This window comes from Phocoena phocoena, chromosome 9, assembly GCF_963924675.1.
Source record: "Phocoena phocoena chromosome 9, mPhoPho1.1, whole genome shotgun sequence".
NCBI classification, from domain to species: Eukaryota; Metazoa; Chordata; class Mammalia; order Artiodactyla; family Phocoenidae; genus Phocoena; species Phocoena phocoena.
The window spans coordinates 92,294,371-92,321,851 of NC_089227.1; the positions used below are offsets into that span (position 1 = coordinate 92,294,371).

General features: G+C 43.7%; 1 protein-coding gene across 1 annotated transcript in view; it reads right to left on the reverse strand.

Moving 5' to 3' along the window:
* Positions 1–284: 284 nt before the first annotated feature.
* The window catches only part of PARP12 (poly(ADP-ribose) polymerase family member 12), a 44,609-nt gene continuing 17,412 nt past the window's right edge, over positions 285–27,481 (reverse strand). The window contains exons 6-12 of the mRNA XM_065884162.1: positions 19,009–19,195; positions 14,966–15,107; positions 11,982–12,078; positions 5,529–5,601; positions 3,619–3,749; positions 2,594–2,745; positions 285–1,368 (exon numbers count right to left, since the gene is read on the reverse strand). Of these exons, the coding sequence (XP_065740234.1) occupies positions 1,040–1,368; positions 2,594–2,745; positions 3,619–3,749; positions 5,529–5,601; positions 11,982–12,078; positions 14,966–15,107; positions 19,009–19,195 (1,111 nt within the window). The 3' untranslated portion in view covers positions 285–1,039. The remainder of the gene's footprint in view (positions 1,369–2,593; positions 2,746–3,618; positions 3,750–5,528; positions 5,602–11,981; positions 12,079–14,965; positions 15,108–19,008; positions 19,196–27,481) is intronic.

Consider the following 27,481-nt stretch of genomic DNA (forward strand, 5'->3'; position numbering starts at 1 on the left):
GCTGAGTTCAGGGAAAGAAAAAAAACAAATATGTAACTTGCAAATTTAACCAAAATGTATGATCACGCAGCCATACAGCAGGGGTCCCTCCTCAGGCTGTGGAAAGGATCCCAGCAAATGAGGGGCCATGAACCTTCAGCTTCATTGGCTGCATGATACATCCACACACAGCCTCCTCGAGGCCAGTAATGGGGGCTGTTGTATCCCGACCCCCAGAAAAGTGCCTGTACACAGCAGGCGCTCAATAAACAGACACTGAAGAATGAGCTGCAGCCATCACCCACGTCAGATAAATATTCTTTTATTCCCGGACTCTGCTGTGACGCTGCAGCACAGGTATTCAGATCTCATGGGGACATAAAACCCTTATTCACAGGGTGCTCGGTGCAGAGGCACCTGCCAGGGTGAGTGCACTTCCTGGGTGATGGTGACTGCTGCTAGGACTAAGGGAGACCGACAAGGACTCAGTGACACCACACAGTAGCCATGGTCCTAACAACATGATATATGGGCCAATTTCAAGGCTGGAAGCCCAGGAGAAGCAGCAGAAGAGCCGCCTAGATTAGAGACACAGCAATGGACACAATGACTGTGCCTCACCAGGCCCACAGCCCAGGATTTCCTGCACCAACGGCTGCTGTGTCATTCGGACAAAAACAAAACCAGGTGCCACCAAGACCCTGAAAAACCAAACCACTGAAGAGACAGAAACTCTTGAAAATTAAAACCAATCGATAAAACAGTGTCTGGAAACTCTGTGCCTGGGGCCAATCTGCAGCAAAGTCAACAAAGAGTAAAAAACAAAACTTTAACACCTGAGTAAAAAGCAATAATGGGTTCACCTACAATCACTACTGGCTAGTCCAAAAGTGACTTAAAAGTGAAAATATTATCAGCCAGAGATTAAGAACGTAACTTCATCATGAAGTCAATGTTAAACGAACAGCTCATTAAAAATTTTTTGTTTAAAAAAAAACAACTTTCCCTAATAGCTATTTCAAGTAAGATCAGCCAGAAAGGCATAAAACCATCGGGGTGCTCACTGCCGAACACCGAAGAAGGACGCAAAGGTGAACAGGCCGCTGGTGGTGGCGGCAGTGGGCCCGGGGGAGTCGGTGTACTGGATGACGTACTCCGGGTAGGCCTGGTGCTTCTCAAAGACCACGAAGATGGAGGGGTCAGACACGCGGTTCACGCAGCTGTCGTACAAGACGTCGCCCTGGCCCTCCTTCGCCGGGGGACGGACGAAGCTGGCGTTGCCTCGGACGAATTCGCCCACTAGCACCCGAGCCAGGAACATCGTGTGGGACTTGGTGTCAGTTTTGCTGTAGTGGTGGGAATACGCGGCGTCCCGGGCAAAGTAGCTCCCTGCAAGGACACCAGGGCTGGGCTGGGCACCGGGGGACAGCCTGCGGCCGGAAGAGGCACGCCAGTGTCCTGCAACCCGGGTGAGGCCAGTGGCCTCTGCCCTCCCTCAGCTCCCATCTTTCCAGCTTTTCCCTTGTAAGGAGCATCAGAGGGGTCACCAAACTCTGAGACAGAAAACTACTTTCAAGTTAAGACCTGTCACTCAAATCTTAAAGGTCTCTGGACACCTCATTACTGAGCCCCCATCCCCCGCCCAGAACCTCCGTTTCCTGAGCCATAAAACGGGGCTGTCGGGCCCGTCCTCCCAGGGCTGGTGTGGAACGTGGCTAAGACCCCACACAAGGAGCACGGCGCAGACACTGGCAGCCCAATGTACAGATTCATGAGCCCTGTCGAATGGGGGCCTGAGCTGGAAGCTGCGCCTACATATTCAGGTTCACAGCCCACCACTGGCTCTTGTGCACCTCGACCCCGCAGCCGTCAGCATGCAGGACGGAAGCTAACGGATGGACTCGGCAGAGGGGACGCTGACTGCAGATCACACCACTACGAGACTCTCTCCATCTAGTAACCGTGTCGTGGTTACAGAAGAGAATGTTCTTGTTCTTAGGAGGTGTTACGGGGTGAAGGGGTATGATGTATGCCGCCTACTCCCAAATGGTTCAGAAATAAGGGAAGGGGTGGTAAAGCCAATGTGAAAAGTGTTAAAGCTGATGAACTAGGTAAAATTTACATGGGAGGTTTCTTTTTTTTAATATTATTCTTGCACCTTTCCTGTGAGTTTGAAATTATTTTCAAACAAAGTTTAAAAATAACTAAGAGACAGGAAAACGGGGAACTCACATTATAGTAAGAATGACATATTTACATGAGCGTATCTGAGCATTCAGATTTCTACTCTAAGGAAACAGCACAGGCATGTGGGGACCTGGCTCAGGGCTGGGAAGGGTCCCACAGGGATGCAGACCCATTTCCCTGTGAAGCCAAACCACAGCCTAAGCAGGGCCACCGCTGCTCAAACCCTGGGCCAGGCCTAGGGCTGCACACAGGGGAATGAGAGTAAGGTCCTGGGCACCCCACATCCTGGCCAGTGCTGAGTCTGAACCGCTGATGCAGCTCATGCTGGTTCCCCCCACGCCCTCCATCAATTTGCTCTAAAGTGGTTTCCGAGCCCTGGACAGCAAGGCAAAGAGGGTTCTGCCAGCAGAGGCCGCCTCGCACTTACCCTTGCCGTAGGAAGTACCATGAAGACCACTGACCCGCCAGTCAAAGTTCTGCTGGCAGATGGCGTCAACGAAACCGGTGCTGGTGCCGTGGAACAGCTGCCTCTCATCCACCGTCTTCCCGCCGTTTCTCTTCTGCATCTGCTCCTTCTGCCTAGAATCACGGGAGTGAACGTGTGCCGGCGGCAGAGAATGCCGGCCACCAAACACAGGCCACCCGGCCCAAGAAATACGTTTTATTAGATGTGTCGTGAGACCAGGAGCCACAGGTCCATGAGACTCCAGCCATGGGCCAGGGGCCAGAAAAGGCGAGAGCAGGGCCTGGGTGAGAGCAGAGGGAAGCCTTCCCTCCAGGCCTGCATTGCTCCATGAACCCCCAAAGCAGACAGACCAGCCCTTGGAAGGCAAGTGTGCTTCTTCCCACCACCCTGCTTCCGCCTGGAGCTTAGCCAGGGGAGCTGGAAGATGCTGGCTGGGGGTGGGAGGGGGGGCCTCCTTCTCCCTCTCCTGTAAGTTACCTTGATCTCATCACTGGAACCAGAGTTCAGATTACACTGCTCCAACCTCTTGTGGGGAAGGTCAGCAGGAGCCCAGGCTCACTGCAGTGACCTGATGTGGGCTCCTCCCCACACAAACAAGTGCCTGAGAACATGCCAGTCCTCAGGCACAAGAAGGAGGCCCCTGCTCTCTGGCTGCCAGGACAGCAGCTTTACACTCCCCAGGGTGTGTGGGTGGCTTATTCAGACCCGTCCCCTGTTGGTCTTCAGGGAGGCCAAAGGCACTAGTGCAGGAGCCAGCTCTGTCTCTAGGGAAGCCACAGCCTCCCATCTCCCTGGAGGAACATGCCAGCACTGAGCCTGTACGGATGAGGAGGTGGACAGGAGAGGGAAACAGCTCCTGACCCCAGCAGCACTGGACAAACAGAAGCTGCTTTCTCGGATTGTCCCTGCAGCCCAGGGCATGTCTGGTAAGCAGCTGGCTGAGGGGACAGAGGCACCAGCCCACCAAGAGCGAGCCCCCAACGCACCACTGGTAGACTTCCCAGAGGGCCACGTTCTGGACCCGCTCAATCTTCTGAACGTGGTAGAGAGGCATTGTATGGGTGAAGAGTTTCCAGATCTTTCGAAACTCCTCTGAGGACGAAGGGAGGGCGATCCTCTGTAAGGGGCAAATATTTTTACTCTCTTATCATCAAAGTGTAGAATATACATCTCTTCCCAAGGCTGCTCATGAAATGCCAGAACCACAGGCAAACCCAGACGGCGTCTACCACGCTCCCCTTTACTTCAAGGGGCAGTCTCTGCAGGCTCCGGATGCATGCTATTTGTGGTCACTTCTCTCCTCTCCACTGTGAAGCCAGCCTAAAGGACAGGCAGGCAATGCTATGTGAGTACCACCCTGGCTGCCCCCAGCACACCCCTGCTCTTCTTCTGACCCCACACAGGGCCGACTACAGAGTCGACAAGACCACGGAGCTGGTGCCAACAGATGTGGAACACACACATCTGGCAGAGAGGGGGCAAACCCTGCCACAGGCAGCAATGCTGCGCGAGCCCCACACACGGCGAGCACTGAGCGAGAGGCCAGGCCAGCAGACAGCACACAGCAGCCCAGGAGCTCAGCAAGACCCGCGGGCGCCCCTCCCTCCCAGCTGAGCCCGCCCTTCCCTTAGCGTCTGGCTCTGGGAAGCAACACTCCTGATGAGCCCAGAGGGGCCCCTGACTCACAGCCCCCAACTGTCTCACAGAGTGACAAGCCACAAGTCCCTGCCCTTGCAGCCTGGACCCCAAGCAGCCTCCCTGTTCCTGGCTCCACGGGGCTTGGCCCAGTGACAGCCTGACCTGGGATCACCGTCCTCACCCACCGAGTGCAGCCGTATAATAACCACCTCACCCCGCAAAGACCCTAAATGATCAGGACTCTGTGTAAACATCCATGGGTCTCTGCAACCCAAAATCTGACTTTGGTTTCCTTGCTCCCATCTCACTAGATGCCACCAAACCCTCTCCCTCAAGCCCTGCCCTCCCAGCCTGGAGCCTGGCAAGGACTCCCGCACCTATCATGGCCTGCAGCTCGGCCCCCTGAGCAGGACACTCCACAGCTCGGCCCTGACCTCCATCTCCTGTCCCCCAGCCCCCGCCTATGCACGCCCTCCACCCGAGACACTCCATGTCCTGACTTGGGTTCCTTTCCCAGCCAGTTCCCATCAACTGGCGTGTCCTTCCCCACCCTCTGCCTGTGTAAGCGCCAGCCATCATTAGGTGTGGACCTGGTGACACCTTCCTTGATCCCTGAAATACAGTCGCCTGGTCCCCTGATGGCCGAGCACTGTCTGAAAGTTGCCCAGCCCTCCACACGTCCTGCCAGGGCTGCTGGTGTCTGGGTGTGTTTGTGCGACTCCCAGGCACATGTTGGAAAAACCAGTCTGCACAGTGCTTGCCAGGTCAGAGGCCAGTCAGGGTGCTCCATGTACATGGGGCGTCATCGGACACCGGCCTGAGCTCTCTACTCAACTCAGCATGGCGCCCACTGCAACTTGCTGAATAGACTGTTCCTTCTCTCATCTTCTAGTAAGTTCCTAGCACCTCCCAACAGCAACTCCCCTTCTAGATGGTCCTCATCTCACCAAACCTTCTGCTGGCTTCTTTCCCTTTTCTTGCTTTAGTAAAACTTTTATTAGCTAAGCAGCTCTTAAGCTCCTTATTTATGCCCTTCCTAGAAAATTTCCAGTTCGTCATCCTCCCTCCACCATACATCCTCTCCCCTCGAGCCATGGCCACCTCCTGGGTAGTCATCTAGCCGTAAAATCCCCAAGACCTGAAAGAAACCAAACCTCGCATGCACCTCTCAGCGGCGGAGGACACAGCGTGGTCCACTCACACTCACCTGTGTCTAAGGACACCTCCTCCCCAGCCTGGGGCAGTGCCAGTCTCATACCTTAAAGCCAGTGTCCGACAGGGCCAAGTGGTCCCAATGCTCAGGGATGCTCTTTAGGCCTTGGGAATTGACGCTGTTACAAAATGTAAAGAGAAACACTTAGTTTGTTCTGAGACATAAGTAGGTTTCCCAGAGGTGCCTCCAGCAGCCGAGGCCATCAGTCTTGAGCGTCAGCATATGGTTCTGTAAAAGCAGGGAGGAGGCGAGGAAGCACATAACCACACTCTCCACCACGTAACAGCACTTCCATCTTTGCCGATGTGGTCAAAACCAAAACCAAACCCAAAACCAATCAGGCACGAGGGATCCATTTCTCACCTGCATCCCAACTCCAACACATAAGGGACTGAGCATATGACTAAAGCAGCACACCCAAACCCTCATCCATGATTCTGAAAATCAAAGAGCCCTGAAACTTTCATTAAAAACAGCCTCAATGGGACTTCCCTGGTGACACAGTGGTTAAGAATCCGCCTGCCAATGCAGGGGACACGGGTTCGAGCCCTGGTCCGGAAAGATGGCACATGCCGCGGAGCAACTAAGCCCGTGCGCCACAACTACTGAGCCTGCGTTCTAGAGCCCGCGAGCCACAACTACTGAAGCCCGCACACCACAACTACTGAGCCCGCACGCCACAACTACTGAAGCCTGTGTGCCTAGAGCCCGTGCTCCACGACAAGAGAAGCCAGAACAATGAGAAGCCTGTGCACCTCAACAAAGAGTAGTCCTGCTTGCCGCAACTAGAGAAAGCCCGCGCACAGCAAAGACCCAATGCAGCCAAAAATAAATAAAATAAAAAATAAATTTAAAATGCTGTGAATTCAGAACACAATAAAAAAATTTAAAAAACCCAACAGCCTCAATGAAACTAACACAACCTTGTAAATTAACTATACTCCAATAAAAAACAAATTAATTTAAAAAAAACAGCCTCAATGACGTATAATTGGCAAATAAAACAGTTTTTAAAACATAAAATTATGTCAAAATTCATTTGGCAGTAGAAATTTGACTTGAACTGCTAAGAAGCTACTTGTGGTCTATATATATTTCCTTCTTAAAGTGACTATGCATTTTTTACTGCAAAAAATATTAGCATGTTTAATTGCATATGTCACATAATACAAAGCAGCACATGCTCTTTCTAAAAATGAAATAAAAACCCATTTCTAAAAAACAGATGGCCCAAAGGATTTAGAAATAAGGACTGTGAAACTCTAACTCCAAATCATTCCTATTCAGTTTCAGAATGCTGTTCTTCCTACAACAGATCTACCTTCTGTTTCTGCTGGCATGAGACGTGTACCTTCATCCTAAGCCTCAAAGAACTCCCACAAATAACTTTCCTAGGAAAATGGCACAGTTTAAAAATAACTAAAGAAAAGGTCCCACAAGCAAGAATCAACCAGAAACAGACCCATGAAGACTGAAGATGCTGAATTACCAGGCAGATTATAAAACAACTATTCTTTCTATGTTTAAAGAAATAAAAGACAAACTTTAAAACATATGCAAGGTGAAGTAAGTCAGAAAAGAATGGTACTGATGAATCTAGTGGCAGGGCAGGAATAAAGACGTAGACAGAGAGAATGGACTTGAGGACATGGAGGAGGAGGGGGAAACTGGGGTGAAGTGAAAGTAGCATCAATATACGTACACTACCGAATGTAAAACATTAGCTAGTGGGAAGCAGCAGCACAGCACAGGGAGATCAGCTCGGTGCTTTGCGATGACCTAGAGACATGGGATAGGGAGGGTGGGAGGGAGCCTCAATAGGGAGGGGCTATGGGGACATGTGTATGCATTATGACTGACTCACTTCATTGTACAACAGAAACTAACACAGTATTGTGAAGCAATTATATTCCAATAAATATCTATTAAAATAAATCATATGCAAGGAACAGAAAACTGTTAAAAAGACCTGGAGGGTCTGAAAAGAAAAAAAAACAAACAGAACTTATAGAAATGAAAATACAATCCCTGAAGAAGAAGTTCAACGGACAGGCTTACTAGCAGATGAGATAACCTAAAGAGAGGGTGAGCGAGCTGAAAGGTAGGGGCAGTGAAATTATTAAGAATGTGGCGCAGAGCAGGAAGGAGACAAAACAAGGCAGGGAAGAAGCCAAGACACGGAGAGCAGAGTGAAAAGGCCTGAACCTGGTCAGAGCCAAACTGAATCTCCAAAAAGAGAGTAGCTAGAACAGCATGGAGGCAATTTTCAAATAGAACTAATGAGACAAACCAACCTACAGACTTAAGAAGCAGAAAGGATCTCAAACAGGACAAATAAAAACACACACCCAGACACACCATAGTGAGAGTGCATAATACAAAGACAAACAGAAAATCTTAAAAGCAGCCAGAAGGGGAAAAAAAGTGATTCTGGAAGAAAGCATCAGTTAGACTAACAGCTGATTTCTCAAAAGCAGCAATGGAAACCAAAGCACAGCGGAGTGATATCTTCAATGTTTCAAGAGAAAATAACTACAAGTAAAATGTCTACACCCAGTGAAAATATCCCTAAGATTGAGGGCAAAATAAAGATGTATTCAGGCAAAGAAAAGCAGATTTTTTTCCCCAACAGATCTTCATCTAAGGAAATTTGAAAAGACAGAGAAAATGGTATAAGTGGGAGTAAATTTAATGAAACAGTCATAATGTAAAAAAGCAGTGTCGGGCTTCCTGGTGGCGCAGTGGTTGAGAGTCCGCCTGCCGATGCAGAGGACATGGGTTCGTGCCCCGGTCTGGGAAGATCCCACATGCCGCGGAGCGACTGGGCCCGTGAGCCATGGCCGCTGAGCCTGCGCGTCCGGAGCCTGTGCTCCGTAACGGGAGGGGCCACAACAGCGAGAGGCCCGCGTACCGCAAAAAGAAAGAAAAAAAAAAAAAAAAAGCAGTGTCTCATGAAGTTAAAAAATAGCAAGTCCAGAGGAAGGTAAATGGAATAAAGTATATGAAGGATCTTGTGTCAGCTGGTAGGACAGCAAAGATATTGACTGACTTATACCTATGTGAAAAACTCATGTTGTAATCTCTAGAGTGGCCTTAAAAAAAAAAAACAGTAATAGAGTGTATAACTTCCAAACTAGTAGAGAGGAATAAATTAAATGACAAAATATATCAAAAAGAAGGTAAGAAAAAAATAAGACAATCATATGAAAAAAACTTCATGGAGGATGAAAGGACAGTAATGAACTAATAAACCAGATACCTGATGTATAAATGCCATTTCAATCCTTAAACTTCTGAATATGGAGATCATATTCTGTGACCCCATTAATTATGTAAATAGACGATTTGTTTCTAAAAGTGACCCACACGAGAGTCCCAGGTGGCCACAGAGGCCCAAGCAGACTTGCTTGCTGGAGTCATGACCACCAGCTACCGTCACACAAGTTAAAGGGAAGCACGACGCACTTCACTGCACCAATGTGTGTGACATAGCAGGGAGATCCTGAATCCCTCGTATCTTACTCTGAATTTAACCAAAATAACGACTCTTATTTCTGACATGTGGTGTCTGCCATGATCCCCTGACAACTAAGCAGAGTGACAACAAAAGAGATCCAGTCTCAGAAAGGAGACAGATAAGTGTTTCTAAACTGCATCTAGGGTAGGCTCTGGATAGGGAGAGACTAAAACATGACGTCCAGAAGTAGGATGACTCATAGTTAACCAAAACTAAATCCAGAAGCAATTCACAGGAGAGACTAAAACATTTAACTAACTAAATAATAAATATTTCTGCATGGTAAAATACTTCATAGACAAAGCCAAAAGGCAAACAACAAATGAAGAAAACACATTGCAATTTATATAACAAACCGAGGGCTGATCTCCCCATTAGATAGAAGACTCTTAATGTTTAAGAAAAATACCAAAATGTTGAGAGAAGAATGGAAAAAAGACAAACAGTCCACTGAAAAAGAAAGGCAAATGGCCCATACATGTAGGAAAAAATATTAAACCTCATTTATAAGAGAAAGTACATTAAATACACTGAAACACCCTTTCCCACCTATGAGAACAGCGAAAATCCAAGAGCTTGATGACTCCCTCTGTTGGCAAGGGGGAGGGAAGCAGGCACCTCACACATTCTGGGGTGAGCGCATTAACGGTTCCACCCCACAAAGAGGAACTTGCATTTACCTTCTAGGACTCTAACCTGAGGACCCACCCCCACAAATATGAAATAGCATATACACCAGACATCCTTTGTGGTATCATACTTGTAACAGCAAAAGACTGAAAAAGGGCAAAACATCCCTCGAAAGGGGACAGATTAAACTATGGTACATGCAAATGATGGAGAACTGTGAAGACAGAAACAGAATTTAGAAGACTTCAATGAACTGAAAGGGAGTAATTTTTTTTTTCAGTATTTATATATACTGTGAAATGATCACAACAAATCTAGTAATGATCTATTTTTAAGTGAAAAACAAAAGGTACAGAATAGTATATATAGAATGCTACCTTTTATGCAAGAAAAAGAAAATAAGATACTTTTATGTATATGCATTTGCTCATTTTTGCAAAAATAAACACAGAAAGATAAACCAGAAACTGATGAAAATGTTTGCCCATCATAGGAACAGTGTGGAGATAACAGTGAGAATATTGACTGCTGAGTGTATCTTTTCATATAGTTTTGACTTTTAAATCATGTTTTACACATAGCCAAAAATAAATTTTAGTAAGAAAGGGAGGAAGGAAGGCACACTTGGCTTCGAAGGAAACAGGGAGCGGAAACCCCAGGAGGTTACTTTGTTAGACTCACAGGTACTCTATTTGCTTGGATTGATAATACCTTTTCCCTCTAGCTTCTTTAAATGACCCTGCCATGCTCCACAAACACAACCACTGAAGTCCATCTGTGAAATCTTAAAAGAAGAAACAGAAACACTGTAAGTTCTCTGTGAAACAGAAACGAGCCAGATTTCTCCGGCTGATGGAAGGTGCAGTAGTCCGCTAACAGCAGCGCTGGCTACAGCTCTGGCTACAGTCCCGGCTTGCTGTCAAACACCCAGACTAATGGGCACCACGGTACCTCTCACCATCCAGGCCACCCTCCCCCAGTAAGTGGCCGTGGGGATTGGAGAGAACTGACCCCTCCCCCAGCTCCAATCCTAGCACACTTGCCTCAAGCCTAAAACTACTGATTCAGAGGGGTCTGATCAGTTTGCAAAGTTCACAGATTTGCCCATCAGCTGCAGGAGGGCCCTGCCTGCTCCTAAATGCATAGAAGGCCAGGCACTACCCACCCTTGTGGCTTCTGGCAGCCTGTGACACAAGGGATCCCACCCTGGGGATGAAGTTGGCCCATTAGTGCCTGCAGCACCTGTTTTTGGTATTCCATGATATCCAAGTACTAAAATAATGGGGTTTTATTGGTGTAATTTTTGGTGTATTTCAACATTTACAAAAATTCAGGTCTGTGACTCAATTATTCACTTGAAAAGACAAGCTGATGAGCTGGCTTCAAGTCTAGAGTGGCTAGCAGATCACAACAAGCAGCCCTATAGTTACATATCACAAAGCCTCTACCCACAAGGATAATTCTTTCTCTGTTTCAAAGCCTTTCCAACTAGTGGAATATGTATGTCAGTAGTCAAACTGCTACAGGTGACTCTACACTGGAATTGCCATTCATACATGACACAACTGGAGGAAAAAGAGGAACTTAAAATCCTTTGTTAGAAACAAAAACCACAGTTTGCTACCAGTGGAAAAAACCTGACTAACAAACATACACACAAATGAACAGAAAAACCCCAAGGGCTGTTTAAAAAGATTTCCTGCAAGTTATAAAACAAAAGATATAATCACTTGAAGATGGAAACAGAAAATATCAGGAGTTAGATTATTACTATTTCCTCACCATTCTCTAAGTTAGTCTAAACTAAGAAAGAACTTTTTGGCTTCTGGAAAGATCTGCACAAGAACACCTGATGTCTCAGTAACATCACTGACAAACTTAAAGATAAAACATCTAATTAAGTGATTTTCCTGGTGTCTTTTTCCTTTATTTTATGCTGTGTCTGGCTTATCATTTAATGCTTTGTTAACTGCATCTGCATCACCACTAAATGACTATAACCAAACATTCACCTTTCATAAATTTAGGTTGTATTTATAGCTTTATATATATGCTACTATGTTTTCATTTGAATGTGGTAAATATACACTGATTTTTCTGTTTCATGAAACCTCAACCTTCTTACAGATCACTCAAATGAACAGCAGCACTTTGGTATTAAGTGAAGGAAAGTACAAATACACTCAGAGGAGGGCCAGGTACAGGAAACAGAGACAGAGAGTGCCAGGGCATAAGTCTGCAAGCCAGCTAACCCTCTTAATGCTGTAGCTAGTCTGAGTAGGTTCTGTACCTGCAGCAGAGCACACAACAACTGAACTGATACACACACAAGTTCCCCAAATGCCACCTACCAGGTCTGCTTCAGCTTCACATCCTGGGGAGATACGAATTTGGGTCTCCGGCAAACGTTTCTAACTGTGCCATAGACCAGGTTTTTCTGAACGAAGGCTGGGAAAAACAAACACACACACACATATACACATATGGGATAGCAATGTTTTATAAACACAAATTAAATGGGTTGGAAAGCTAATCCAAATGTAAAGCTCACAATCGTCTGTTAAAAAAATAAGGCAATTTTACACATTTCAAATATTCAAAAAGAAAACAGGTATCTGTAGGAGACTGGGTTTAATGACTAGATGAATGATTAGTAATTGACATATCCATTATACATGAGTGCTTTAAAACTGTTCCTTCCAATCTTGTTTAAACTATTATTTTGCTCAGCAATTTTTCCCAGCTTGGATATAAAAAAGCTTCAGTCCAGCCTGAGACCGATTTACCACATCTTGAGCCAGGGGAATTTAGAGTTAATATAATAATTTTACTCTTATGAGTTTTTTTTCTTACTTTGACTAAACTTACCCTACAGAAATACTTCTCAACTTTTTAAAAACTGGACTGTCTTTAATAAATGAAATCCTTGCCCCATGCCCAAGATTCTCAGATTCCTCCTGAGGGCAGCAGTGGGGGGACAGGGGAACTATCCTTCATGTTGAAAAATCACAATACCTCTAAGTTAGACTACATGTCCCGACCCACCAGGAGAACTCTGTCAAGTCTTATTTTCTGCAGTAGAGTACAAACAATTTTCTTTCACTTGAAAAACGAACTCACCCTACTTCATTTCAGCATACACCCAGTGATCACCTAGGCGACACTGTGTCCCTCATGCCACAGCCCACATGGTCATCACGATGGGCACTCCTGGGGGGTCCCCACATTCTAATCGGGAGCCCATATAATCCAGAGATGGCTACCACAACCCCTTCAGTTACCCATCACTCAACCTCCCACCAATACTCTGCTAATTAGCTTAAACGGGCTTTTTATTGGTCTGTTGACTAACACTGCAATGAACCCCAAATGAGCTTTTACTGGTGAAATGAAAAGGTATTCAAGATAAGTGAACTGTATAAATATATGCGAGACCCATTCCCCACCGTCCCCTAGACAGGGTAAACATGAGGCCTTCTCCTAATTTGCCCTTAAAGAGGATACACCAGGCGAAGTCCCTAAACAAGCCCTGATCTTGGGGATTCTGCCCAACTGATACCAGCTAACAGACAGAATTCTGCCTCTGGAGTCTTGGCATTTGCCTTGAGCGACCGTTTCACGACAGGAGTCTAAAAGGCAGAGCCAAGTCTTCCCTGATCCTATAGAACGAGTCAGTTGTGCGTGTTTCTTAAACGTCCCTGCTTCCTCATAAATATTTAGTTAATAAATGTGAGTGGCAGGTTGCAGTCTGAGACTTGCTTTCACTCTACCTAGTAGTCAGGTTAGGAAGGGAGAAGTTAACTCACCTCAAAGTACTTCTGTGGCTACTGTTATGTACCAAACAGCAAACAAAAGAACTGTGCCCACCCAAGTGAGCTTGAGTGGGTCTGCAGCAAACATGCTTTTTCTTGCAGTCTGCAGGGAACTCAGTGTGTGTGCTCTTCCCCACCCTCATCTTAACTGTTCTGTCCCCTGGGGCTGCTGCCTATGTTGAGAATGATAAAGGCTACATTTGACATTTCTGGTTGATCTGTTTTGATACAGTCCAGATACTTTAAAGAAATACTTCAAACTATGGTCAGCAGCAGTCAGATGGGTGCTAGGTGTATAGACTTGTTCTTCAGGCCTGTCCTGACTTATTATTTCATATATTTCTCACCATCCCCTTTAATGCACTTGTGTTTATCAGACTGTGGATTGCAAACCACCTCACATATGACTTGTGTTCCCCAGCTGACACTGCAGACTGTAAGCAGTTCTCGCTGTAGAGTAGAAGAAACTTTTAGGCTCTCTGTACAGGCACATTGAGAGGGCAGCAATTCTACTTTAAGTAAAACCACAAGTGCTACAAACCACAAGCAAAACCAACTGGCTAAAAGCAAGCAGATAGAGTGGATTCAGGATAATTCACCAAAAACACTTTGCTGCCCTCCAAACAGAAGGTCCACAAAAATAAAGAATAAACTATGCTTCAAGGGAGGCCCACTTAATTTTCTTGAAAAATGAAAACTCAGAGGGATTCAGAGTTTTAAATGTGAATTTAAAGGCAAAACTGAACTGAACAGGGATGGACTGATAAATCTCTGTGAAAATGGCTTGAGAGAAGCCACAAAAAACCTGAAACTTAAAAAAAAAAAAAAAAAAGTCACAAATAAGCCACTGGCAGGCCTGACCAAAGGGTGTTTGGTCTGTTTCTGTCTATCTGCCTGTCTGTCAAGGCAACCAGAACAAGCCAAGGCCCAGACTCAGGATACCATGAGCAGAGCATCTGAAAATCTGCTTCCCAACAATTTTTAGTTGAAGTGTGTGCCTACCACGTGTTTAGCCGGCCGGCCATCTGTGCTGAAGGTGTCTACAGAAAGCAGAGCTGCACAGCAGAACCACTATGACACGTGTCAGCGACCTGGACACAGGGACGCCCATGGCCTACAGGACAACCGCCACTGCCCACAGGCTGATGCTGCCTGTCCTCCACAAGGAGGGCTCCTGTCCCCTCCTATCACCCCCCAGGCAGCTCCCCACCCATCCCGCTGGCGGGCCTCTATGCCCCCTCCCAGTCTGGCAGCGCTTCAGTAGCAGGGACCACCCCATCCTTCTCTTTCCTGGCTCTCAATGTGTGTGCGGACTTTCTCCAGGGTTAAAATGGAAAAGGCAAAGCCAGCAGATGACCAGGCCCTGCTGGGTGAGTGCAGAGGGTCAGGAAGTATCTTCTCTCTTTTGGCCAGATCAAGCAGCTTGCGGGATCTCAGTCCCCCAACCAGGGATTGAACCCAGGCCACGGCAGTGAAAGCCCGGAATCCTAACCACTAGGCCACCAGGGAACTCCAGGAAGTACCTTTGAAGTCTAATTCGTATGTGTGCTTTCCTGCCTGGAACTTCAGAGCGGCAGCCTGGGGGTCAGACCCTGCGGCACAGTACGCCAGGTAGGCCTTCTCCACGTCGCTGTTGCTGACGCTGGTCACGGGGTGCTCCACGCCCTGTGAAGGCAAAGCCAGATACGAGGTGAAGGCAAGAAGAAGACAGACGCTGGGGGCCGTCCGCATCACCCACAGATGTGCCCACAGTGGTTGTTTGTGTCCTGGGGGAGGCGGAGGAGAGGAGCCGGGCACGGTGCGGTGGCAGGAGAGGGAGGCACAGGAAAGGAGCCGACGCAACTGCCTCCTGAAAGCTGCTCAGGAACAGAAGCCCATACACGAGGACCCCGCTAACCCGGACAATGCATGGGAGCGATGAGAGAGAGGGCATTCAATTACTCATGACGGATGATACAACCCTTCAAAGGAAGGTGAAACATCAATGGTGAATTCTCAAATGCTGCTTCACTGAGGGCCTGAGCGACGCTACCTCCTCTGTCCCTTGTTCCCACCACCCTTTAATCAGAGTTCAGTTCTCCTTGTTGTTGTCTTTTTCTGGTCTCTTGGAGAGCTCTATTTTTTCAATTATCCATTTTGATCCCTCATCCTCTTTCCCATTACCTACATGATATCGAAGATTGTGGAACGGACTTGAGTTTGAATTCTGGCTCTCGAATCTGTTTCCTCTATAACCTCAGCACGTTATTGGAACCTCTCTGAACCTCAATGATCTCAACTCTATGACAGGAATAACAACAGAATTTAAATCATACTCATGTCCCATCCTCAAAGACCTGGAAAAATGATTAAAATAAGGCACAGAGAGCCCTCAGCACAGTGCCTGGAACAAAAAGCAAAGGTGCCGCAGAAATAGAGGCAGATACCTGGGCATACAAGTCTGAAGTCTGGAGAGGAATCTGGTCTAGAGACAGAGATGCAGACATCACTCAAGGTGGCCACCAATGTCAGAAGAGCGGGGGTTCAGGCTAGACCCCGGGAAACGCCAACATTCACAAAGGAAAGTAGAAAAAAGAAGCCCATGAAGGAGACAGAGGAGGAGCAAAAAAGGAGAGTGAGGCTCAAATGTGACATATGAAACATTTTTTCAATAAAACAAATAAGAACTTTTAAAATTTTAAATAAACAAATCAAACAAAACAAAAGCAAGCACACAGATACAGAGGACAGACTGGTCTTACCAAAAGGGAAACAAAGGGGAGGTGAGGAGAGGGTGAAATGGGTAAAGGAGGCCAACCGGTGACAGATGGAAAATAAACCTTTGGTGGTGAGCACGCTGCAGTGTATGTAGCAGTCAAGATACATCGCTGCACACGTGAAACTCATGTAATATTAGAAAACAATAAGTAACTGAATAATTAATTTAATCTAATTAAAGAAAGAAAGAAAAGGAAGGAGGGAGTGGGCAACAAGCTGGGTGGAGACTGGCAATGCCACAGGACTTGGCACCTGGGCCCTCTGCCAGCAGCTATGGCTGGTGACGGCTGTGCTGAACCGGGTCCCACCTCCTGCAGGCGTTCCATGAATGGTGACCAGATGAACAGAAGTCAGATTCTGGCAAGAGGAGGAATAAATGGAAGTCTTCCCTTTCAAGCAGAGATAGATAGGTTGTTTGGGTACAAAAGGGTGAGGGCAACTGTAGAGCTTTTAGATCAAACCAAAGGAGATCACAGGAGGGGGGAAAAGGCAAAAGGTAAATCGACACAAGAAGACTGCTGAGAATAATCCAGCCCGGATACAGGCTGGGGTAATGCGTCGTGGAGCTCACCATCTCAGGGACGGCAGGCTCAACGTCGGAAAACTCAGTGGGCCAAAAAAGAGTAACACATTTATACACAAGATTAGGTTATGGATTAAACTGTAACCCCCAAAAAGACATGTTGAAGTCTTAACCCCCAGTAAATAAGGTCGGAACGTGACCTTATTTGGAAATAGGGTCATTGCAGATGTAATTAGTTAAGATGAGATCATACTGGAGTAGGTGGGCCCTTAACCAACATGACCAATGTCCTTATAAGAGGATGGCCACATGAAGAATGCTGCTGATGAGCAGGTAGAGATGAGAGTGATGCAAATACAACTGAGGAACGCCAAAGATCACCAGCAAACCACCAGAACTGAGGAAAAGACAAGCAAGAATTCCCTACAGGTTTCAGAGAAAACATGGCCCTGCTGCCACCTGGATTTCAGTTTCCAGCCTCCAGAGCTGTGAGACAACAAACCCCTGCTGTTCTAAGCCACCTAGTTTGTGGTACTTTGCTATGATGACCTAGGAAATTAATACAGGGTGGAGGCAACCTGGACCTGAAATTTGGGCGTATATCCTGAGCTCAGGCAGAAAAGAACCCAGCTTTTCTGATAATCAAGAGAAAACTGTCTTGAACTGGCAATTAGCAGAAAACTAAGAAAGAAATCCAATTATAGGGTGACATCAGAAGTGTGTGGAAAAGGAAGAGCTAGAATGGACAGGTCACCCTATGAGGGGCCCAGCCATTGGTACAAAATGAGACCATACAGCCGAAAGTCACCGAGTCCGCACGTGCACATCTGAATGCACCAGCGTGTGGTATGTTGGTAAAACCCACAGAAAGGTTATTCCCAGGGATTCTCGCTATTCTAAATACTCAATGTTCTAAACTATGCACTCCGGCTATACCACAATAAAGGAGTAGCAGCCTAGAAAAGAAAAAGGGAAAACCCTGAGTTCGGTCGTTTGGAGGAGAAAGACCCCTGTCCCCAAAGTTGTGACAACGCAGTTTCTGAAGTCACCCAGGGTCCCGTATCATCCCACTCAGCTCCCAGAAGGGGGACGAATCACCAAACAAAACGTGAGCGGCTGTCACATTTGCCAGTTGCTTCTTGCCTGCTGTGTGTTCCTCCATGACGCCTCCGGGTGAGCTCCACTCATTGTCATCTCTCCCGCTCAATGCCAGGCTTGGCCTCTGCACCCCACTCCTGACCAAACCCAGAGCAATGCTGGAGAGCCTCCCTGGACAAATCCAGGGAAGACAGAAGGAACCCCCAGGACGCTCAGAGAGGGAGACGGGTTGGGAAGAGGACGGAAAGAGCAGTGAAGCGGGAAGGCCGGCACTGGAAGAAGTGGAGGGGAAGAATGAGGGCACAAGCCATCTCCTGAAAGTGACCGTGTCCAACTGGCCAGCGGGCACAGGCAGCAACACCTCTGTCCTTCAACTGGCCAGTCTAACTCCTGAGGACCTGCCAGGTGCAGGCACCACCCTCAGCAGGGGGGCACACCAGTGGCAAAAGCTCCCATGAAGCTCACATTACCGAGTCCCAGAGAAAAAGATATCCCAAGTGCAGTAGAAACTAAAGCCTTACTACTATAGCATCTTACAACCCGGAAGAATACAAATGTCTATTAGACCACATATCCTAATTTTCATTCGGGAGAAGGTGTCACTATAGAAATGGTGACCTCCCTATACTTATACCTCTACAGGTAACCAGGGGGCTCCCTTTAATCTGATTCATCCACAAACATCTTTGAATAATTGACAGCAGCAATTATTCGACACAGATACCAAATCAACAGCTGAAATCAGTCAATTTTCGTATACTTGCCCACCTTCTGTAAAGTTGCTGCTACAGATAAGGCAGAAAGCTAGCTTTGAAAAGCCTTCAACTTTATTCCACAGCTACACAAACACTCCAGCACACACAGGCACTTGCTCTGGAGTTACCTGCTCAACAGTAAGAGAGGCATCTTTCTACCCCATTTAACGAAATGTGATCTCACTACAACTAGTCATTCAGTCCTGATGAACAAACAGATAGCTAATTGTTCAAAGATGGAACCTCATACAAATGAACTCTAAATTATCCCATTTTGCCATAATTCCTGCAAAGCAAGTGTGTCATAAGGGGACCTGGGGATCTTTGGCTCTGTCAAGGGCTCCCCAGAGCAATCCTTGTGCCCATGTTTGGAAAGGCTCCCCCATCATGGACCCTCAGGAAGGAACACTCACCCTCTTTCCGTGACACTTACTTGTCTTCCATACTCCTGCCAAAAGCCAAATTCATCGTTCCAGTACCAAACCCACTCAGTGGTGAGGACAAAGTGTGGAGGTTTGGTGAGCGAGGAGGCCGTGGAGAGGCGGCGAGCCAAGGTGGTACCAAACGTCATGGAGTTAAAGTTCAGAAAACCAGTGAGAAAGCTACTGGTGCACATGATCCTACAAAAGAACATGAGAAGTAAACTGAAAACCCACCAGCCACCATGGACTCAGATACTCAGCTCCCCCATGGTCTTCTAGATACTCTGCTAGAAGATGTGAACATACATGTGACCTGAACATTTACAAAAATGTGTTGGGGTGGGATGCGGGACCTGCTTTTTAAGATCCATTTTGCTGTGTGAAAATAATAAAATCACAGTAATATGGAAAACCTGTTATCATGACATTCCTTTCACTACACAGAAAACGCTGGTTAAAATATTTTTTAAAATGCATTGCTGAGATGGCAAGAAACAGAAATCCTCAGAAGCCAAAAATAGTTTAACATACATTGAATGCATGTGGGGTGGGCCAGCCCCTGTACGAAGTGCTTTGTACATATTAAGGGATTAAGTCTTCGTAACACTGAAGTTGCAACTTATCCCCATTTCACAGATATGAAAACAGAAGCCCAGGAAGGTTCAGAAACCTGTCCAAGGTCAAACAGCTAATAGATGGCAGAGCTGGGGTTTAAGTCAAGCAGTTTGGCAGAACAGCCTGTACTCTGAGCCACCAGGATCTATTCCCTTTCCAAATGCTGAAGTGCCCCAAGAGCAAAGGGAAGGTCTGGAACCAGACAGGTGAATGAGGACTAAAGCCAGTGGCTGTCCAAGGGCAGTGTCAGTGAGTAACGACAAAATGCCCTGTTTTTAGCAGCAATGAGGAAACAGAAAACAAATGTAGGATCTGAATATGGTCAGGGGTCAAATCTCCGAAGAGACACTTCTGCATAAAATCATGATCCTAAAAGACTACATATATCCTTAGTGAAGGGAGGCCAGGAAAGGAATCTGCTTTGCAAAGAAAGTCAGCAAGGAAATTTGCCTGTGTCAGTGTTAGCTTTGGATGGAAAGGAAAAAACTTCCACTGAGAACTCATAAACCACTCAGGCCTCACAAAAGTTAATTCACACTTCATGCGTGAGAATTAACTTGAAAGACTCACCGTGGCAGTTTCCAGAGAAGCAAACACAAATCCCCTCTGGAAGGAATTCACCTTCAACTCAGGCCTCAAAAGAATTTCCACAGGTAAAGTTTCAGCAAACACGGGCTTACAATCAAATAAATCAGGAACAAGACACCATGAGCAAAACCCAGCAAAAACAATCAGTCCACCAAAGACAACAAACATTAGAGTTCTTGGATATAAATATGCAATATGTATGAAGTGTTTTTGAAAGTTAAATTGAGTATCACAAGTATGAGTAAGGATAAAGAAACTATAAGAAACTGGACAGCCACATGTAAAAGTATGAAATTAGAACACTCCCTAACACCGTACACAAAAATAAACTCAAAATGTATTAAAGACCTAAATGTAAGGCCAGACACTATAAAACTCTCAGAGGAAAACATAGGCAGAACACTCTATGACATAAATCACAGCAAGATCCTTTTTGACCCACCTGCTAGAGAAATGGAAATAAAAATAAACAAATGGGACCTAATGGAACTTAAAAGCTTTTGCACAGCAAAGGAAAACATCAAAAAGACAACCCTCAGAATGAGAGAAAATATCTGCAAACGAATCAACAAAGGATTAATCTCCAAAATAAATAAACAGCTCATGCAGCTCAATATCAAAACAACAAAGAACCCAATCCAAAAATGGGCAGAAGACTTAGACATTTCTCAACATCACTAATCATTAGAGAAATGCAAATCAAAACTACAATGAGGTATCACCTCACACCAGTCAGAACGGTCATCATCAAAAAAATCTACAAACAATAAATGCTGGAGAGGGTGTAGAGAAAAGGGAACCCTTCTTGCACTGTTGGTGGGAATGTAAATTGATACAGCCACTATGGAGAACAGTATGGAAGTACCTTAAAAAACTAAAAATAGAACTACTATATGACCCAGCAATCCCACTACTGGGCATATACCCTGAGAAAACCATAATTCAGAGTCATGTACCACAATGTTCACTGCAGCTCTATGTACGATAGCCAGGACATGGAAGCAACCTAACTGTCCATTGACAGATGAATGGATAAAGAAGATGTGGCACATATATACAATGGAATATTACTCAGCCATAAAAAGAAACGAAATTGAGTTACTTGTAGTGAGGTGGATGGACCTAGAGTCTGTCATACAGAGTGAAGTAAGTCAGAAAGAGAAAAACAAATACCGTAGGCTAACACATATATATGGAATCTAAAAAAAAAAAAATTTTTTTAAATGGTTCTAAAGAACCTAGGAGCAGGACAGGAATAAAGACGCAGACGTAGAGAATGGACTTGAGGACATGGGGAGGGAGAAGGGTAAGCTGGGATGAATTAATAGAGTGGCATGGACTTATATATACTACCAAATGTAAAATAAATAGATAGTGGGAAGCAGCCGCATAGCACAGGGAGATCAGCTCGGTGCTGTGTGACCACCTAGAGGGGTGGGATAGGGAGGGTGGGAGGGAGACGCAAGAGGGAGGGGATATGGGGAGATATGTATATGTATAACTGATTCACTTTGTTATAAAGCAGAAACTAACACACCATTGTAAAGCAATTATCCAATAAAGATGTTATTAAAATAAATAAAATAAAATAAACTATAATAATGAACCAGGTAGGGCTTCCCTGGTGGCACAGTGGTTGGGAATCTGTCTGCCAATGCAAGGGACACAGGTTTGAGCCCTGGCCCCGGGAGATCCCACATGCCATGGAGCAACTAAGCCCGTGTGCCACAACTACTGAACCTGCGCTCAAGAGCCCACAAGCCACAACTACTGAGCCACGTGCCACAACTACTGAAGCCCGTGCACCTAGAGCCCATGCTCCGCAACAAGAGAAGCCACGAAAATGAGAAGCCTGTGCACCGCAACAAAGAGTAGCCCCCGCTCGCCACAACTAGAGAAAGCCTACACACAGCAAGGACGACCCAACACAGCCAAAAATAAAAACAAACAAATAAATAAATAAATTTATATTAAAAAAAGAATTAACCAGATAACTTTGAAGGAAAAAACAGAACCTTTAGAATTAATATAATAATTAAAAATTTTAAACCGCAATAGATAGGACACAGTGCAACTCAGACAAGGCTGAACTAGTGAACTGGGTGAACAAGTGAAGCAATTCCCCTGCATACAGCAGAGAGAATGAGAGAAGTTAAAAGACATAAAAGATAAAGTAAGAAGATCTTAACATATGTGTAACCAGAAGTTCAGAGAAGCAATACTTGAAGAGATCATGCCTGAGGAGCTTCCAGAATTGATTAAACATAAAGCCTCCCACTCAGAAAGCACAACAAATTATAAGTAGATTAAATAAATATAAATCCACACATAGACAGATCTTAGTGAAACTGTAGCACCAAAGAATGACGAGATATTTAAAGTAGTCAGAGAGAAAAAAGAGATTACCTATCATGATGGGTTGAACTGTGTCCTTACAAAGATATATTCGAGTCCTAACTCTTGGTATCTGTAAATTTGGAAATATGGTCTTCACAGATGCAATCAAGTTATGATGAGGTCATACTCAATTAGCTTGAGCCCTAACTCAATGACTGGTGTCCTTATAAGAAGAAGGAAATTTGGACACAGAGACACATGGGAGAAAGCCATGAGACAACAAAGGTAGAGATTACAGCAATGCAGCTATAAACCTGGGAATGCCAAGGAACACCAAGGACTGCTAACAACCCCCAGGAGCTAGGAAGAAGCAAGGAAGGATCTTCCCCTGGAGTCTTCAGACAGAGCATGGCCCTGCTGACACCCTGACTTTGGACTTCCAGCCTCCAGAACTATGACAATAAATTCTTGTTGTCTTAAGTCACCAAGTTTGTGGCAATCTGTTATGGTAGCCCCCCAAAACTAACACATTTATACTGACAGCTAACTTCTAAATAGAAGCAATGGAAGCAGAAAACAATGGAATAATCTTTGAAGAACTGAGAGAAAATACCCAATAAAACTATCTTTCAAGAATGAAGATGAAATAAAAACACTTTCAGACAAGCAAAAAATACATCTGCCCCTAGACTCTCACTAAACTAACTTCCAGAAGATGAACTCAAAGGAAAATGATCCTCACGGAAACATATGAACAAAGGAATTGTGCGCAAAAACAAAATGGTAAATCTAAACGTCCATCCACAGATGAATGGATAAAGAAGATGTGCTACATATATACAATGGAATATTACTCAGCCATAAAAAAAGAACAAAATAATGTCATTTGCAGCAATGTGGATGCAACTAGAATGATCATACTAAGTAAAGTCAGAAAGAGAAAGACAAATACCATATGGTATCACTTGTATGTGGAATCTAAACCATGACACAGATGACCCTGTCTATGAAACAGAAACATGGACACAGAGACAGACTGGTGGTTGCCAAGGGGGAGGGGGGAGGGGGATGGAGGAGGGATGGAGTGGGAGGTGGGGTTTGGCAGATGTAAGCTTTTATAAATAGAATGGATAAACAACAAAGTCCTACTGTATAGCACAGAAAACTATATTCAATATCCCATGATAAACCATAATGGAAAAGTATATCTAAAAACATGTATATACATATATAACTGAATCACTATGCTGTACAGCAGACATTAGCACAACACTGTAAATCAACTATACTTCGGGGAGTTCCCTGGTGGCCTAGTGGTTAGGATTCCGGGCTTTCACTGCTGTGGCCCATGTTTAACCCCTGGTCAGGGAACTGAGATCCCACAAGCTGTGTGGCGAGGCCAAAAAAAGAAAAAAAAAAAAACCTATACTTCAATATGAAATAAATATTGATTAAAAGAAAACATTGAAACAACCAAAATGGTAAACATTTAAATTTAAACAAATATTGACTGTATAAAACAAGGCTAATTTCTAACTTCTGGGATTAAGAAAATAATAGAAGCAATATTTACACAGCACATCTTACATGCCTGGCATTGTTCTGAGTGTTTTACACACATTAATTCTTTTAATTCTCAAAATAACACTTTGATATAGGAACTATTATTTTTATCTACTTGACATATGCAGAAACTGAGGCACAGGACGGCTAAGTACTTTTCCCAAATTCACACAAGTAGTGTATAAGTTTGAATGGAACTAGTCAGAATTCAAGTGTTCAAGATTCTTTTACTGTTCAGGAGAATGATAAAAGGTATAGATTAGCTTAAGTTGTTAAACTAAGGTATATTAAGTTACAGGGTCTGTTTTCCAGGGTAATCACTAAAAGAACAGAAATTCACTATGTAACTTCCAAATTAGTAGATGAGGGGGAAAACAAAAAATCAAATGTGGAAACATCTAAGAGAAGATCAAAAAGGGAAAAGAAAAATAAAAAAAGCAGGTCAAATAGCAAAAACCAAAACAGACAGTAGAATAAATAAATTCAAATGTATAGGTAATCACAACAAATGGATAAACCACAATATTTAACTTTTGATTAAAAGAGAAAGATTGTCATACTGAAAAAATAACCAGTTCTACAGTGTTTACAGGAAATATAACTAAAATGTAAACAAAAGAGCTTGAAAGTAAAATAGTGAACAGTAGCTAAAAAAAAAAGCTGGCTTAGTTATATATATTAATATCAAACAAAACAGACTTAAGGCATAAAAGCATTACTAGAAATAAAAAGCATCCACTTTCTATTACTAACAGGCTCAATTTAACAGGAAGGTAAAAGTTTTAAACTTCTATATACTTCATAATAGTTTTTAAATATATAAAATAAAAATTGATGGAATTACAAGGAGAACCGACAAATTCATAGTGAATGTTAACATACCTTTGAGTAACTGACACAAGAAGCAAACAAAGAAATCAATAAGGATAAAGAAGATTAGAACCACACAATTAACACACTTCATCTAACACCACATCCAAAAGACTCTGCATACACAGAATTTTACCAAAACTAACCATGTACTACACCCATAAAGCAAGCCTCAACAAAATTCGAAGAATCTATTATATAGCCTGACCACAATGCAATCCATTTGAATTTAAATTTAAAAACTAATTTTAAAATACACTTAGAAATAAATCATGGGTCATCTAATCTATGAGATCAAAAAAGGAGAAAAGTTTGTTCCTCTAAAAAAGAAAAATATTAGTAAAATTAATAAATCTCTGCAAGATTGATCAAGAAAAAAGACAGGGAAAGAAAAAAGATTAGAACTATAAAAGGGGACAAAATTAAAGATGGCATATACACTAAAAGGGATATTACAAGTAACTTTATGACAGTAAGTTTGAAAATAAATAAAATGAACAAACTCCTAGAAAAAATATCAACTTACCAAGTTGACTCAAGGAAAAACAGAAAACCTGACTGGTCCTAAAACAATTATAAGAAATTGGGTCAGTAATTTAAAATCTTCTCAGGAATTAAACATCAGGCCCAGAAATTTTTAGAAACATGATCATTCAGGAAAAAAATAATTCTAATTTCACAGGATTTTTTCAGGAAAGGAAAAGAATCCATCCCAATCTCATTTTTATGAGGCTAGGAATTTCATAATATAAAAACCAGGCATCATTTATACTGTACACCTGTAACATATAATATTGTACATCAACTATACTTCAATTTAAAAAAACAGGCAAAGACAATATGAAACAATTATAGACCAATCTTATTCAAACGTAAATACAAAAATCTTAGACCAAATACTGGCAATACAAAGCTCACCATCATGTGCATATGTGCATGTGTACACAGGCTAGTATGACTTCAGTCTGGGAATGCAATGGACTTAACATTAGAAAATTAATGCAAATCACTGCGTTAACAAGTAAAGGAGAACAAAACATTGGCTCTTAATTAACATAGAAATAGCACTCAATAAACTTCAATTTCCATACACAACTAAAAAAAAAAAAACTCCTGGCATACTAGGAATAAAACTAGAATTGATTAGCAATGCCAAAGGATCCAAACATTCACACATGCTTAAGGAAAAACATTTTTAAATTACTCCTTTTACAATTAGGAAAAAAAGAAGAAAAGAAAAATCTTCCAGCTATCACCACGTCTATTCAGCACGGTACAGGAGATCTTAGCCACTATAAGAAGACAATAAAAAGAAATAAAATGTGTAAGAATTGAAAAGGAAAAACAAACTGCTATTCACAGATATTAATTTCTATACAGATATTGAGAACATATAGATAACTATACAGATAATTCAAATAAATTATCAGTAGATTCTGAGTTAAGGTATTTTAGTAAAGCTGCAGGATATAAGATAGAAAAGTCAACTGCATTTCTACACATCAGCAGGGAGAAAATACAGCAACAAAAAAATGTAACTAGGGATGTAATGCACAACATGATTAACTATAGTTAATGATGCTGTATGGTAATTTGAACGTTGCTAAGAAAATAAATATTAAAAATTCTCACAAGAAAAAAAATGGGTGGGGTAACTATATGAGGTGCTGGATGTTAACTAAACCTACTGCAGTAATCACTTGGCAATATATACTTGTGTCAAGTCATCGTGCTCTACACCTTAAACTTCTACAGTGTTGTATGTCAATTATCTCTCAAAAAAACTGGAGAAATTTTTTTTGAAAAAGGAAATGAAGAAGCTAATAAATCCCTAAAGAAAAAAAAATCTAATAAAAGACATACAAGACCTTAATGGAGAAAATTAGAGAACTACTGAAAAATATTAAAGAACGTTTAAATGAGATGCTATCACGTATATGAAGAGAAAGCCTTGGCATCATTATGATGTCAGTTCTCCCCAAACTGATAATAGACAATGCAATTTCAAGTTAAAAAAAATCACGACAGTGTTTTTTGTGAAAACCAACGGGCAGATTTTAAAATTTCTAAAGAGGAGCAAAAGACCAAGAGGCAACACAATTTGAGGAAAAATAAGGTGGGGATTTGCCTTATCACATGCTTAAACGTACTGTAAAGCTCTTCTACATGAGACAGTGTGATGCTGACACAGAGACACACAGACCAATGATACAGAAGAGGCCAGAAACAGATGGGTGTGTATTTGCTAACTCAACACCTGACACAGACAGCATTGAAAACAGGTGCAAAAAAGATGGCCTACTTACAAAAGTAGTACTTAGCATCTAAGTCTGAAATTAAGCTATAAAATGTATTCACATTTTGCCAAATCTGGCTCAGTTTTGGCGGGTTTAAAAATCGACTGACTTCTGGAAATGAATGGTAGAGATGGCTGCACTACAATGTGAATGTGTTTAATGCCACTGAACCTTACACTTAAAAATGGTTAAGATGGTAAATTTTATGTTATGT